General features: G+C 37.9%; 1 protein-coding gene across 1 annotated transcript in view; it reads right to left on the bottom strand.

Annotated features, from left to right (window-relative positions):
• Window positions 1–288: 288 nt before the first annotated feature.
• RAB10 (RAB10, member RAS oncogene family) overlaps window positions 289–16522 on the bottom strand; it is a 63003-nt gene continuing 46769 nt past the window's right edge. Inside the window, exons 3-6 of the mRNA XM_052648511.1 lie at window positions 9248–9386; window positions 4825–4914; window positions 4421–4522; window positions 289–2805 (exon numbers count right to left, since the gene is read on the bottom strand). Of these exons, the coding sequence (XP_052504471.1) occupies window positions 2722–2805; window positions 4421–4522; window positions 4825–4914; window positions 9248–9386 (415 nt within the window). The 3' untranslated portion in view covers window positions 289–2721. The remainder of the gene's footprint in view (window positions 2806–4420; window positions 4523–4824; window positions 4915–9247; window positions 9387–16522) is intronic.

The following is a 16522-nucleotide window of genomic DNA, read 5'->3' on the forward strand; positions in this document are numbered from 1 at the left end:
CTGAGTAATCAGCTGACTCCAGTTGTAGTTGGCACATTCTAGTAGTGTTGGCTGGCAAGTGACTACAGTTGTGTGTTCTGTCTCAACGCCAGCATGATTCTGCTTCTAAAATGCAGTTTCTTCCAACAATAGCTCTTAAAATTGCCTTCCCAGCTTTCCCTAGTTGAAAAGTTATTCCCCTCTATTTCTGTTCCTCTAATATCCAGTTTGCTATTGCACTATTTTCAGAAGGAATCTTCCATCTTAGACTCCATAAATAAATGAAAACCAAGTCACGCAGTTGGAAATCAAGTTTTGTTTTTATATGAACATAAGTAGACCATCTAGAAATATTTCAGTTTATTTAAATTGTTAAGTAGAATATGAAACCGAATTTGTAGCTAGTACCAGAGAATGGACTTAACTGTTTGGTGTTTAATGAGAACAGCTTCTACACAGGATCCCAAGAGACTTACAGAAAAAGGGGCAAAGCCCTATTATTAAGCAAATAAAACTCAGGTTTCAAACAGGTTATACAAAAATTGATTTATACTCCATTTCCCTTTTTTTTTTGATATTTAGAAAGTGCAGATTTAACAAAAGGTAGCCATATCCTTTCTATGTACAATGCCGATTATAATTTATTGCAAACAACAAAACTGTCAGTCTGTTACCCAAAAATCCCAGTGTTTAGCTCTCAAACCTTAAGTCACTGAATTGAGTAAGGATTAAAGAGGGTTAAAAGTAAAAAAGCTACTGCCACATTCCAGATAAAGAAAAACAACAAACACATTAAAAATTAATCTAACAATAGATTTAACCTAAAACTTTTGAGAAGTTTAACATCATTTCATTATTATTTTTAGTGGAAAATTAGGGATTATTTGGCAATGCTGCTTTTACTAGTAGTAAACAATGATAAAGTCAAGTGAGGGAAAAACCTAACAACCACCACCAGTGAGGCAGATGAAATCACTTTTAGGGCACAATCTGAAAATTCATGGATGTTCACAGCAGATATGTCCCTACGTTGTTTACATTAACCAAGAGGTCATTAAAATGCTATCCACGACACAGAAAGACTTTTCAATGGAAGCTGCTGTCCTAAACTCAGCCTCTGCTAGAAATGAATCATGCTATTCACAATTATTTCAACAAAGGTATCATCTTAGGATGCTAGCAGCATAGCAAACTTAACTTACCCTACCCTAATGATAAGCAGTAAAGCAAAACTAGAAAAATGAAGGGGAAAAAATGGCAGGGCAAAAGAGAGCCTAGAGTTTCTTATCTTTACATGAAAAGCCTTTGTTGTTCTTTTTTTTCAAATCCAGGGTAATACAAGTTTCCCAAAGGGATGTGAAGACAGGACTTAAAATCAGTAACAGCCTAAAGTACTTCTAAATCTTAAGGTAAAGATAACTTAACACTGAAAAAGTGTTCTTCATAGGCCAAATCTCAATATATTTGGCAAACATGTTAATAAATTTCACTCCTCCTTCCCACCTTTTTAAAACAATTTTGGGCTACCGAACTGCTAGAGGAGTTGCCAAAATGGAGACTATTCAAATTTAGGTTAAAATATTTATTCTAAGAAAGTGAATAGGCTATACACTTAGTTAGAAAGACAAACCACAACACCCTCCAAACACTAGTGCATGCAATTAACTCTTCCATTTCATAAACTCAATGGAGAGAGACAGGAAGGGAACAAAGCGGGAAAGAGAAGAGCAACGTGAAGTCAACAGCAAATGAAGGAACTCGGGACAGAAGCTTTAGGGGAGTGAGAAAATGAGGTGAGGACATGGTTAACTGACATTGGATAGTAGGCAGTTAGGATTTATCTTTCAGTTTACTTAGCAAGTTAAATCAGTGCTTTATGTTAAACTCCACAAACCCACTAGTTTACCCCTTTCATTTTTAAATAACTCATACCACAGGGTGGTGGGGAAGAAGCAAATAAAGCAGCATGCAGGAAGAGACACGAGGAAAAAGTGGCCAAGGAAAAGAACTGGTGGCAGGAATAGTTTTAAATATCAAGGCCACTTAAAATGAGACTCAGCAAACCAAAGCGATCATTTCTGTATTATCCTTTGTCCTCAATTAACTACTTTGAAAATTACAGCCAAGCAAACCACAAACATTTTAATGCTTTATGTTTCGATGATATGTCTCCTGCACATGCTTCCACCAAAACAAAAAAAAAAAGGAAAAACCAAAGAAGTTCCTTTCCACATAAGGCACAGGACAAAATTAACCCCATTTACATATTCAAGGCGAAAATGAATGTTTTCCTGGCTTTTTTCTTTTGCTATCACATGTCTATAGATTATAGGGACTCAAGCACATTTATCCATGACAGAAAATTCCACTGTTGTACAAAATAAAATTGTTAATTCTAACTTTTATTCTTATACAATTTGCAGAATAGAGTTGAAATGATTGCTATAGGTTTTAATGTTGATAAGAATTGGACTATAATACAACTGAAATGCAGTGGTGAGCTGAGCAAGTACATTTAAAAATGAACTCACAGACATGATTCTTCTATACATTTTTTGTTTGAGGAAAATTATAAAGTCAGCAAGCAGTCACAGATGAAACAACAAATAAACAGGTGGACTAGAGAGTTAAGATGAGGAACAAAAATATCTGTTTAAGAGTTAAAAATGGGACAGAGTGGTTTATTTTGCAGCAAGAAGAGGAAACAGGGTGGTGGATGGCAACTGATGGACAGCAGAGCGCTCAGCAGCATTTGCTCTTCCAGCCTGTCACACCTCCTCCACTGCTGATATCTACGTTTTCACTGTTGGGCTCTTTTACAGGGGTCTGCAACAAACACACAAGGAGAGCAACCCGTGAAAAACACTGCCATGGATACACCAAGATCCAACAGAAGTATTCCCATAAATGTTAATTTATGTAACAAAATGCAATTACAGTCACATGAGATACGTTTTCTTCTCCACACAAAGTAAAGAAATGGAAGCTTTGTTTTTGACCTTCATTTTGTTCTCTTCCAATTGTGAAATGTCCACAGGCCTCCTGGCTTCCTTTTGTAGAACTTCTGAAATCTCCTCCGCCCTACCCCTTGTGATGAGTGGTATGTTATCTCTTAGATCTGAGCCCTGAGTACTTTGTACTTAAAAAAAAAAAACATGCATATGCATTCATGCATATGATGAGACTAATGCTGTATCATGTCTAACTTCAGAGAGGTGAAATAACCCTTTTCTGTTTCGTTTTACTTGCCTTTTGAGACTGGAGCTTGTATTACCATAGCGTTGTTTTAAAAAGGCAATTTTATGATGATACACTAACATTAAATGAAGGAAATACAGTGGGGCAGAATGCAAAGTTGAATAATTCATGTTAAAGGCCGATATAGGAAAAGATCAAAATAAGAGATGCCAAAATTTTAACAGTAGCAACCCTTAGGCGGTGGGTTTATTTGGGGTGGGGGCAGATACTGATATTTCAAGTATAAAAACAGAAAGGTTACCAGAAGCAATTAAATTTTCTCCTTTTCTCCTATATAATGTTTGCTTCTCCTTCAGGACTGTATCAGATTTTCTCTATTTTATGTACATTTAAATATACCGGAAGACTAATAGAGAATTCAGGACTCATATCAAATCTGTGTATTTTACCTAGTCTTTTGAGGGAAAATATAAATATCTGATTTCCCAATTTTGCTACAAGTTATTTATACTGCCAACTTATGCAATTCACAAATTAAACCCAGAAACTAACCGTGAGGTAAAATGAATTCCCTGAGATCAATTTTCAGCATTTTCTTTTTAAAAAACTCACAGGTTGAAATGATTGGGTAAATGAAACTTGGTTATCAGTTCAGTTCAGTTACTCAGTCGTGTCTGACTCTTTGCAACCCCATGGACTGCAGCACGCCAGGCTTCCCTGTTCATCACCAAGTCCCAGAGCTTGCTCAAACTCATGTCCATCAAGTCAGTGATGCCATCCAAACATCTCATCCTCTGTTGTCCCCTTCTCCTGCTTTCAATTTGGGTATAGACTTACTCTATTCAGTATATAGTATATACATCCCCTTCACTGGCACATCTGAGAAATGACTATATAAAGGAATAGAGATTCTGTAGCAACTAAGTACAGAATAGATTCACCTCTTGAATTTTAAAAAATTATTTATGAGAAGGCAAAGGTTATATAAGAGAAATTAATCAAAAAGAGCCATAAGACCATGGACCAAACAAAAAGCTGGAAAAAGGAGTATGAGATTGGGAATTAGAGACTGAGATTTCTATACTGCTCTCTGCTCGCTGGAGGATTAGATACTGGCGACCCATCCAAATGTACGCAAATCCAATTTTTTTATGTAAATCTAGTACTTTAGAAAACAGGAAAATGTTCAACTGTTGACACCCGACCCCTTAGCAGTAAAAAAACAGAAAAGAAAGAAATTTACCTTTCGAAGGATATCTTCAGCTAATGTGAGAAATGCCTTTTCGATGTTTATATTTGCTTTTGCACTAGTCTCAAAAAATCTAATACCATGCTCTCTTGCAATCTAAAAAAGAAGCAAAATATCACAAAATTATCAAGTGTAGGTTATCAACTGATGACTTCAGCTTCCTAAAGGAAACAGTAATAGTCGTCTAAAGGTAGCAGTCTCAACTAGGTTATCTAAACTGAACAGATTATTTTAATGGGTTCAAGCTCCTTAAAAAACAAATAAAAAATCCACTCAAATGATAAGCTATCATTTTCAATAGCATTTTTTTAAAGGATATGAATAGCATTCCATTACCTCTACTGTAAAAACAAATGCAACATCATCGTCACAAAGCTGTCTCACTCAGAGCTTTTTACCTGTTCTCCTTTTCCTTTAGGTACAACTCTTTTATCGTCCATATCACACTTGTTTCCTAGTAACATCCTTTCCACATCTTCATTGGCATGCTAAAATGAAAAAAAGTTTAGTTCACACACTATCATGAAACTGTGGCTTAACAAAAATGACTTTCTCACTTTATGGTGTCATTTCTATACTCTGAAAGTTTTAAAGCAGTGATCTCGTCGCTCAGTCATGTGACTCTTTGCGACCCCATGGACTGTAGCTTGCAGGGCTTCTCTGTCCATGGAATTCTCCAGGCAAGAATACTGGAATAGGCAGCCATTCCCTTCTCCAGGAGATATTCCTGACCCAGGGACTGAACCCAGGTCTCCCATATTTCAGGTAGATTCTTTACCATCTGAACTACCGGGAAAGCCCAGTGATCTCAAAACCACATGCTAAAAGACAACACAAACTCTTAAATTACCTAGAAAGATACATATAATTTCTAAGACATATTCTTGGTCAAATTATTATTTTCCCCTATAGGAGGCTGTCTACTTTCTAAAAACATTCTCAACAACAGAGGACATGTATAAGCATGCAAAAGAGGACATATGGAACTTCCTCTACATAATGTAAATCCAAGCTGGATCATGACTTAGATAACGTGTACATGGCCCTACAAGAAGCCTTAATTAAAAATTCTACAGAGCTCTTAAAGTTTCAAAAAGTCACAATGCTAGGGGAGTCCATGCACAGAAATCAGACAAAAACAAATGCTGCTCCACTGAAATCCTAATGACACCTTTTGCACAAATAAAAAAATCCATCTTAAAAATTCAAGTGGAATTTCAAGGGATCCTGAAAGCCAAAACAATCCTGGAAAGTAGTATAAAGTTGCAAGATTCATACTTATTTCCATATTTCAAACCTTACTACAAAGCTGCAGTAATCACAACAGTATGCTCCTGGTGTAACAGACATGGGCAAAGGAACACAACACAGAGGCCGGAACTGAGCTCTTGTGCACACCATCAAGTGATTTTTGACAAGAGTGCCAAGATTGTTCAATAGGGGAAAAGACAGTCTTTTCAAGAAATAGTGTTAGAAATACCACATATCAACATGTAAAAGAAGGAAGTTGGATCTTTAATTTATACCCAAAAATGAAAGAAAAAATGGATCCAAGATCTAAAACTATTGAACTCTTAGAAGAAAATATAGGAGAGAAGTTTTATGACCTTGGATTTGGCAGTGATTTCTCAGATATGACATCAAAAGCATAGGCAACAAAGGAGAAAAAAATTACTGCACTTCATCAAAATTAAAAACTGTTTGTGTCCAGAGCACACAATTGTGTGGCTACAGGGATATTCAGGGAAAGGTACATTAGGCCAGAGATGGATGATGTGAGGTATTTTTCACATCCCATGGGTTGCCTTGTCATTTGGCTGATAGTGACACTGAGACTGGGTAGTTAAGTGTCAAAATGGATTGAACTGTAGGATATCTACCTGATGTCACAGAATTGGAAAATCAGTTGTTGCTGGAACAACAATGCGTACTCTCTCTATATAAATCGCTCTTACTACACATACTTCTTGGCTCAACTATGAAATAAAGGCTTTTGTTGTTGTTGAGCAGTCACCCAGTTGTATCTGACTCTGCAACCCATGGACGGCAGCATCCCAGGCCTCCCTGTCCCTCACCGTCTTCCAGAGTTTGCCCAAGTTCATGCTCATTGCATTAGTGATGCCATCCAGCCATCTCATCCTCTGACGCCCTCTTCTCCTTCTGCCCTCGATCTTTCCCAGCATCAGGGACTTTTCCAATGAGTTGTCTGTTCACATCAGATGACCAAAACGCTGGAGCTTCAGCTTCAGCATCAGTCCTTCCAGTGAATATTCAGGGTTGATCTCCCTTAAGACTGAATGGTTTGATCTCCTTGCGCTCCAAGGGACTTTCAGGAGTCTTCTCCAGCACCACAGTTTGAAGGCATCAATTCTTTGGCATTCTGCCTTCTTTAAGGTCCAGCTCTCACAACCGTAGTGACCACTGGGAAGACCATAGCCTTGACTATATGGACCTTTGTCGGCAGAGTAATGTCTCTGTTTTTCAACACACTGTCTAGGTTACTCACTGCTTTTTTGGCAAGAAGCAACTGTCTTCTGATTTCATGGCTGCAGTCACCGTCGACAAAAGAAACTTAAAAATGAAGGCTTCTTTTTGGTTTCAAAATCTATGTCATTAATGGATTACTAAATACCAACAGACTTCTTATAGCAATGGAAAAGGTGAATGAAATTGGGAAACTGAAATCAGGAAAGGAGTACGTCAAGGCTGTATATTGTCACCCTGCTTATTTAACTTATATGCAGAGTACATCATGAGAAATGCTGGGCTGGGTGAAGCACAAGCTAGAATCAAGACTGCTAGGAGAAATATCAATAACCTCCGATATGCAGATGGCACCACCCTTATGGCCTAAAGCGTAGAACTAAAGAGCCTCTTGATGAAAGTGAAAGAGGAGAGTGAAAAAGATGGCTTCAAACTCAATATTCAGAAAACTAAGATCATGACATCCGGTCCCATCACTTCATGGCAAATAGATGGGGAAACAGTGGAAATAGTGGCTGACTTTATTTTTGGGGGCTCCAAAATCACTGCAGATGGTGACAGCAGCCATGAAATTAAAAGACACTTGCTCCTTGGAAGAAAAGTTATAACCAACCTGGAGAGCATATTAAAAAGCAGAGACGTTACTTTGCTGACAAAGGTCCGTCTAATCAAGACTATGGTTTTTCCAGTAGTCATGTATGGATGTGAGAAAGCTGAGTGCTGTACAGAAAGCTGAGCGCTGAAGAATTTATGCTTTTGAACTGTGGTGTTGTCCCTTGGCCTGCAAGGAGATCCAGTCAGTCTATCCTAAAAGAAATCAGTCCTGAATATTCACTGGAAGGACTGATGCTGAAGCTGAAACTCCACTATTTTGGCCACCTGATGCGAAGAGTTGACTCATTGGAAAAGACTCTGATGGTGGGAAAGATTGAAGGTGGGAGAAGGGGATGACAAAAGATGAGATGGTTAGATGGCATCACCGACTCTATGGACATGAGTCTGAGTAAGCTCTGGGAATTGGTGATGGACAGGGAAGCCTGGCATGCTGTAGTCCACGGGGTTGCAAAGAGCAGGACATGACTGAGCAACAAACTGAACCACTGAAGTATTATCACCTTGGGTCTAATACTGGATTAAAGACTTTGTTTTTATGTTTCCAGCCAAAACTTGCTTTACAGAGTTAGTCTTTTTTTTTTTTCCTTTTTGCCATGATGGGATCTTAGCTCCCCAACCAGGGATGGAACCTGAGCCCCCTGCAGTGGAATTGAGAAGTCCTAACCACTGGACTGCCAGGGATTTCCCAAGAGTCAGTCTTGATAGAACTCAAAGCACAGAAGACAGCAACAAGACATGAAAATAATTTCAACAAAAAAGCTACCCATGCTGTAGCACAGAAAACAAACATGCTTGAACACTTTGTAAAAACTGACATCTTCCCTGGAGATGGAAATGGCAACCCACTCCAGTATTCTTGCCTGTAAAATCTCATGGACAGAGGAGCCTGGAGGGTTACTGTCTATGGATTGCAAGTCAGACACAACTTAGCGACTAAACTGCCACGACCGTTGTTACTAGGGAAGAGATTTGTGTCATATATGGAATAGTCTCGTAACAATCTCCTGCGACGATAACTCATGGTTAAAAATTTTATTACCTCTCCATATGTGTGTGTGTGTGTAGACACACAATATATCGTTTATGTTATAAAAATAAATGTAGATTAACATAAAAAAAACTGACATCTTCACATGAAAGGATACAGCTTGGTTAGGTTTTTATCTTATTAGTAATCTGTATCTTTCAAAATGTCTAAAAGGGATATGGTACTTCCATAACTTAAAAATACTGACTGACTTATTTTTGGCTGTACCTCACATTTGTGGGATCTTCGTTCCCTGACAAGGGATTAAACCTGGACAATGACAGTGAAAGTGCCAAGTCCTAACCCCTGGACCACCAGGCAATTTCCAAAAATATGTTTTAAAAATTACTACTGAAAACGTAATTCATTCATTCAAAAAAAAAATCTCCAAGAAAGAATTCACTTAGAAAAATCTGTGAAATCACTGGTAGCTTCCATCTGGGGCCATCTTATAAGATGGCTGTATAGAGTTTTAGGGTGATCTGTCAACCGCCCTTGATGGGGTTCAAAACAGATCTGCCCAAAATCTTAAGAAAAGGGTAGGCAAAAAATAACATTACCATGTAACAAGTAAAAATACTCAACAATAATGATAGCAAACACTGTATCCTAAAGATCAACAGGAATATTTATTCTTCTTAACCAAGGACACAAATGTGTGTTTATGTAGAGCTTATACAATTTCTAGGTCTTACCTCATCTATGTTTCTAAGCCACTTGCTGATGTTTTCAAAGCTTTTACCATTGGTGATGTCATATACTAGCATGATACCCATTGCTCCTCTGTAGTAGGAGGTTGTGATGGTGTGAAATCGCTCCTGGCCTGCTGTATCCCTGAAATAAACAGCCAATAATTTGTACTGAGCATTTTGATATTACTATGTTCTAGCTGAAGGGCAAAACAGTAGACTAGTTTAGTAAAAATAGAGATTAAAATCCACCATGTGACACAAAACACAAGGGAACCACCACTTTTAACTCTTAAATAGTAAACAAGGTTATTCATAAACATATATACGTATAAATACTGACTACTCTAAGGAAATTAAAAACCTACCAATACTCAATGAAAATCTGAAAGGGAAAACAATATAAAGTGACACACAAAATTCTTAAAGTTACTTAAAAATGAATACCAGCCAAGTGTAAAATCTGTAGGAATTCCATTTATTTAGTGATCTAGTGCTATAATGTAATACAAAAGCATGTAGAGTTTTTAGAACATTAAAGGACTACACCATATCAGAGCCATATTTATCTTTTAGAATCATTTACAAAAGTTGTATAGATAACCTCATTTATAAATAACAAGACAAAAATATGTAAATAGTAGTATTTTTCAATGCCTTCAAACCAAAGATTTAAGAAATTCTGTTCCTGTAATTTCCCCCTCATTTGCATCACCAATTTCTTCTTTTTATGGATTATAATTAACATATATACATGTTAAGGTCTCCCCTTATCCTCTTAAAAAAGCAAACTTCAAACAAACAAAAAAACCTCACTTCCAATTCCACACCGCTCCAACTAACACTGCATTTCTGCTTCCCTTCCTGGCTAACTTTTTTTTTAAAGTTTTGTTTTAATATAACTATAGCCTCACAGGATATTTCAGAAAACAGTACAAAGAGGTCCTGATAGTACAAACTGACACGGCACAGTCTATAGACCTTAGACTTTTCTTTTTTATATGCACTTGTGTATGCACATACATGTCTTGTTCTCTGCAATTTCAGCACATATAGATTTGTGTAGTTTTCTGTAATTTTGCCACTTCTAGAATGCCATATAAAACAATCTTCTTGGTTTTTTTTTTAATCGGAAGAAAATTACAGTGTTGTGTTGGTTTGAATGCAACTTTTTCAAATGGTTATTTACTTTTTCCAGCATAATGCCCTTGAGATTTATCCAAGTTGTTGCATGTAATACTAGTCTGTTTCATTTTATTACTGGGTAGTATTCCATTGTACAGAAGTATCACAGTGTGTTTAATCACTTGCCCATGGAAGGACATTTGGGTGGTTCTAGTTTTGGGCTATTACAAATAAAGTTGATACAAATATTCATTGGTAAGTTCGTAAGTTTTCATTTCTCTGGGATGAACATCCAGGAATATTACTACTAAGTCAGACGATAAGGATAGGTTTAACTTTGTAAGAAACTGCCAAGCTTTTCTAAAGTGGCTGTGCTACTTCACATTCCCACTAGCAATGTAGGAGACCTAGTTTCTTTGCATCTTCTTCAGCATTTGGTGATCTCACTATATTTTATTTCAGTTGTTCTAATAGGGCATGCAGTGATATCATCAATTTAATTTGTATTTCTCTATCCAACCAGTCCATCCTAAAGGAAATAAGTCCTGAATATTCATTGGAAGGGCTGATGCTGAAGCTGAAACTCCAATACTCTGGCCACCTGATGCAAAAAACTGACTCATTGGAAAAGACCCTGAGGCTAGGAATGATTGAAATCGGGAGGAGAAGGGGACGACAGAGGATGAGATGGTTGGATGGCATCACCGACTCGATGGACATAAGATTGAGCAAGCTCTGGGAGTTGGTGATGGACAGGGAAGCCTGGTGTGCTGCAGTCCATGGGGTTGCGAAGAGTTGGACACGACTGAGCAACTGGACTGAACTGATGACTAATCAATGTTACACATTTTTTCATGTAACTAACTGTCATCCATACATCCTCTCCAGTAAAATGTCTGTTTGTGTCTTTTGTGTGTCTTCTAATTGGATGGTTTGCCTATTTCTTTCTTCTTTTTAAACTACTGAGTGTTGAGAGTTCTTTTTACATAAAAGTTCTTTGTCAGATATTTGATTTAGAATTATTTTCTCCAGGCCTATAATGAGTTTCTTCATTCTTTTGACAGGGTCTTTGGTAGACCAAAAATTTTAAATTATGTTGAAGTCCAATTTATTAATTTTTAAATCTTTATGGATTGCGGTTGATAGTGTTGTATCTACCCTTCACCTAATCTTAGTTCCCAAAGATTTTCTCCTATGTTTTCTTCTCAAAGTCTCATAGTTTTGCATTTGAACAGATGATATAGTTTTGATTAATTAATCTCACTTAAATGAAACATGCAGAATAGGAGTCTACAGAGATTAGTGGTTGCCCCAACTGAAGATGGTTTGGATAGGATGGGAAGAAGCTGCTAAAACGTGTGGGTTTCTTTCTAGAAGTATGAAAACATTCTAAAATTGTAATGATGGTGAATATACCTTGGAAAATTACTAAAAAACTAACTTTACATTTTAAACGGGGGAACTGTAAGGTATGTGAATTATGCTTCAAAGTCACAACAAAACAAGTGGAAAACATGACAGTTTAAAATATAAACTGAACATACAAATGACAATTCATTATAACCACAACCAATTCCAAAACCCTTGCCCTGAAGTTTACAAAGTGTTAACAGAATTTACACTTTTCACCAGACCCTCAAATTTTGAGGCACTCTTTTTCCTGATAGCTTGAGCCACATTTTTTCATGTCCCCAAATTCACAAGCTTGGTCTCACCTGACAGCTTCCGTATTGGCTATGCTCACAAGGGCACACATAACATGGTTGACACCTCATCTTTGCATTTTAACCATCACCTTATCAGAAGTCTTCTCTGTCCTCCAATTTAAATAGTCTTCCAGTATCTCTCCATTCTATCTCCTTACTTTACTTCACTTCTCTGCAAAGCACTTATTATAGATTTATTTACTGCCTCCCATGACCTCTAAAAGGTAGGTCCCATCAGAGATTTGTCTTGTTCACTGTAGAATACACAGTATTTATCAAAAAAAAAACTGCCCCCAAAATGTAATTTAATCAAAACAGATAAATTATATATCATTTAAGAAAACCATCGAATAGACATGCAATCAGTTCTTCTATGTTATATCCTAGAATTAGGTTAGACCACTAAGAGACTACACACATAAGAATTTGTATTTATGTATTTATATACATTCTTATGCCACAATTTTTTACTTCCATTACCTCAATATTATGTCAAAACTACTGAGCTAAATCTAAACCAGTGGCACCTAGACAGGAAATTTTATGTTATAATCCTTAGTTATGAAATACTAATATAAAAGATACTGAAATATTAATGGCCCCTCCAAAAAAATACTCATTATTCAGGTTCAGAGTTTTTGTTTTGATTAACTGCATACTGCTCCATCTGTTCTCTGATTTTTGTCTCTCCCATTTTCCAGAACTTCTTCCATCCTATCTTCCTTCTTTTTAATATGCTCTCCTTGCCAAGTCTTTTAAAATTATCCTTTTCCTGGATCCTAATACCAGCCCTAACAACTGTTAGGGCAATCAACAACTTATTTCAAACTAGACAGACCCTGTCTCACTACCTCTATGCTAATTGTGACCCTTTGCCCAGAGGAACAAATAGTCACAGCTGCTAATTCACAGTCAAATTATTTTTAGGTTTACATACACACATATACTCAGGTCTAAAGACTAGTTGACTCCAATCACCAAAAGCAGGGTTTTCTTATCTGAAGAGCAATTATACATTGTGCATGTTCACATTATCTTTTTATGTCCCATATTACAGGGTTTTTTAAGCCTGTTTTCAAAAACCACTCAGTTTTCCTCTATTAAAATTTTTTTCTTCTCTGCCTACGTAGTATAAACAGGTTTTTGAACTTATTAATCAATGGCAATATAATTTCCTCTACATAAAGTAAGAGGTGTACACCTAAGAGACTATTATAAAACCCTATTTTTCCCACTGACACATAATGAAAGGAGTGATACATTCCTAGAACGAAAATAGCATATTTCCTTAATAGTTTAGACCCAAACACAGGGTCAAGGAAGCTGTGTCCTCTGGATGCTATTATGACAGTTATTTTTGGTATGGGCACTAACAGCACTAGAACAGCCCAGAGACAACACTAACCTGTTCGGAAAAGCAGAGACTTCAAATTTCATGACTTTAAATTTTTGGTAACATAATGAAGCTATTCTTTACTTTAAAAATTAAGATGCTAAATTTCTCACATTGAGGTTTTTTTTAAAAAAAATTTTTACCTAATTACGACTGTGCTGGGTCTTTATTGCTGTGCATCAGCTTTCTCTAGTTGTGGCAAGCGGGGACTACTCTAATTGTGGTGCACACGCTTCTCATTGCAGTGGTTTCTCTTGTTGGGGTTCCCAGGCTCTAGACCACAGGCTCAAGAGTTGTGGTGAATGGGCTTAGTTGCCCGAGGCATGTGAGATCATACCAGACCATGGATTCTTTACCACTGGTACACCAGGAAAGTCCACACTGAGTTTTATTTTAACAAGACTTGGATTTCCTCACTGATACGCAACTTCTCTACACCCAAAATACCATGAGTTGAAATTATGCTCATCTTTATCTTCCAAAAAAGGTTAAAAGTCAAACAAAGCCTGATAACTGCCCTTGCAGAGATTACATTCCAGTGGGGGAAAGCAATAAGTAATATATATGATTCCAAATTGTGACAAATGCTAACAAGGTAAACAGGGTGGAACGATCAAGAATGACATAAAGGGGAGGGAGGAAGAAATCTAGATAGTATAATCAGGGCAGTCCTCTCTCTAGAGGTGATGCTGAAGGTTGAGTGAAAAGTGAAGTATGAACAGAAATCAATCAGTTATTCAGTCAACAAATATGTATTCAGCATCTGTATCTGCTAGGCACTGTTCTAGGGAGTGGTTATATAGCCACAAATCAGACAGATGGGATCCCTACCTTTAAAAAGCTGATATTCTAGTGGGGGGAATAAGAATGAACACAGTTTTTAAATGTGGTAAATTTAGATACTAAAAAATGCTATGACAAAGATAAACTAAGATAAGTGTGATCATGCCTAAAGCAGCGGCCACCAACCTTTTTTGGAACCAGGGACAGGTTTCATGGAAGACAATTTTTCCATGGACTGGGGGTGATGTGGAGTGGGATTGGTTTGGGGATGATTCTCATAAGGAGCAGGGAACCTAGATCCCTTGCACGTGCATTTCACAGTAGGGTCTGTGCTCTTATGAGAACCTAATGCCGTCACTGATCTAACAGGAGGCAGAGCTCAGGATGCATACGATGGGGAGCCGCTGTAAATACAGATGAAGTTTCCCTTGCTCAACCACCCACTGATCCCTTCTTGCTGTGCAGCCCAGTTCCTAACAGGCCACAGACCAGTGTCAGGGGGATTGGGGACCCCTAGCCTAAAGGACGGACAAGGCAATGGCACCCCACTCCAGTACTCTTGCCTGGAAAATCCCATGGATGGAGAAGCCTGGTGGGCTGCAGTCCATGGGGTCGCTAAGAGTCGGACACGACTGAGCGACGTCACTTTCACTTTCATGCACTGGAGAAGGAAATGGCAACCCACTCCAGTGTTCTTGCCTGAAGAATCCCAGGGACGGGGGAGCCTGGTGGGCTGCCGTCTATGGGGTCGCACAGAGTCGGACATGACTGAAGTGACTTAGCAGCAGCAGCAGCCACCTAAAGGACTGGGGTGGCTTTAGCTAGTTATCAAGCAGGGCCTCTCTCAGAGGGTAACAATGAACTGAGATTGAATGAGAGACAGCAGCATCACAAAGATCTGATGAAAAGCATTCCAAGCAGAAGGAACAGGTGAATTACAAGGGCCTGAAGATGGGAACACATTTCCTGCAGACGGGAAAAAATGGCCACAGTGGCTGGAGCAGAACTGGTAAGAGATGGAAAGTCAGAAAGGGCTGTAGCCAGAACCTGGAATTTTAAAATTTATTTGTTGAAATGAGAAGCCTCTGGAATGGAGTGGTACTTCGGAATGCTTAGTCTAGCTACAGTTGGGTGGGTTAAACGGGGATCTACAAGATATGTACAAAGGCCAGAAAAGTGCTTGCTGTGTTCACGGAACTGAAAGGAGATCACCTGAGGGTAGAGACTATACACACAAGGAGCAAAATATGAGGTTGGAACAATGGGCAGGGGCCTCCTCTGTAAACTGTGGAAAGGAACTTGGATTTGGAACTTTGGTTTTCATTTGAAATACAATGGAAAGTCAAAATGGCTATAAACAGAGGAAGGAATGACAATCATGATCATATTTGTATTTCAAAAAGGTTACCAAGGCTATTACTTGGGAAAAGTACTGGAAGAAGGCCAAAGGAGAAGTAAGGACTTCTTCGAATATTAAAAGCCTACTGCAATGGTCCAAAGAGGTAATGGAGGACCAGGGATAGCAATGGAGACAGCAAACTATATTTGGACTCTAAGCATATTTTAGAGATAGGATAAGTAAGACTTGCTAACTTGAAAGCTGGGGCTAAGGGAATTGGAAGACTCAAAGATGACTTCCATGTATCTGACACTTCATGTAGGTAAATGGTTAATTCCTCTACAATATGATACTACTGGTTTCTGGTAACTGTGTTGATGCTAAAACGTGTTGCTGGTACAAGATATAGATGTTGACAGTGGCAAACATTTCTGACACCTCCCTTCCCTCAACAATTAACAAAAAGGAAAAGAAAAGAGAGAAAAAAGGCAGATTTGAAGTAACTCACTGTAACTGTTTTCCTCACTACTCTGGAAAATGTAGTTAGTCAGATACTTCAGTAGAAACTTTCTAGAGATCCAGGATTTAAAAAGCCCCAGCTGCTTCTCTATCAGCCAAACAAGCTAATTTTAGGCCCACACACTTGTGCAGGACAGGTGAGACCCTTATGCAACAGTTAAACAGAAAGATTCCTGGAAAGAAAGCAAGAAGTGAAGATCACTCAAGTAAGAAAAATAAGACACAGCTTTAGCAGCACAGTCTAAAGACAGTTTCCAAAACAAATATTCAATCACAGAACAATTTTTCATGCTGAAACAAGAACCTGAATATATTCATTCAAACTAAAGAGATAAAAATCACTGTGCTTTTTTTGTAGCACAGCATTTTGAAGCAAAGCATTTAAGTTGAGAATAGCCTTTTGAATTTTTAGAACC

This window comes from Budorcas taxicolor, chromosome 11, assembly GCF_023091745.1.
Source record: "Budorcas taxicolor isolate Tak-1 chromosome 11, Takin1.1, whole genome shotgun sequence".
Taxonomy (NCBI): domain Eukaryota; kingdom Metazoa; phylum Chordata; class Mammalia; order Artiodactyla; family Bovidae; genus Budorcas; species Budorcas taxicolor.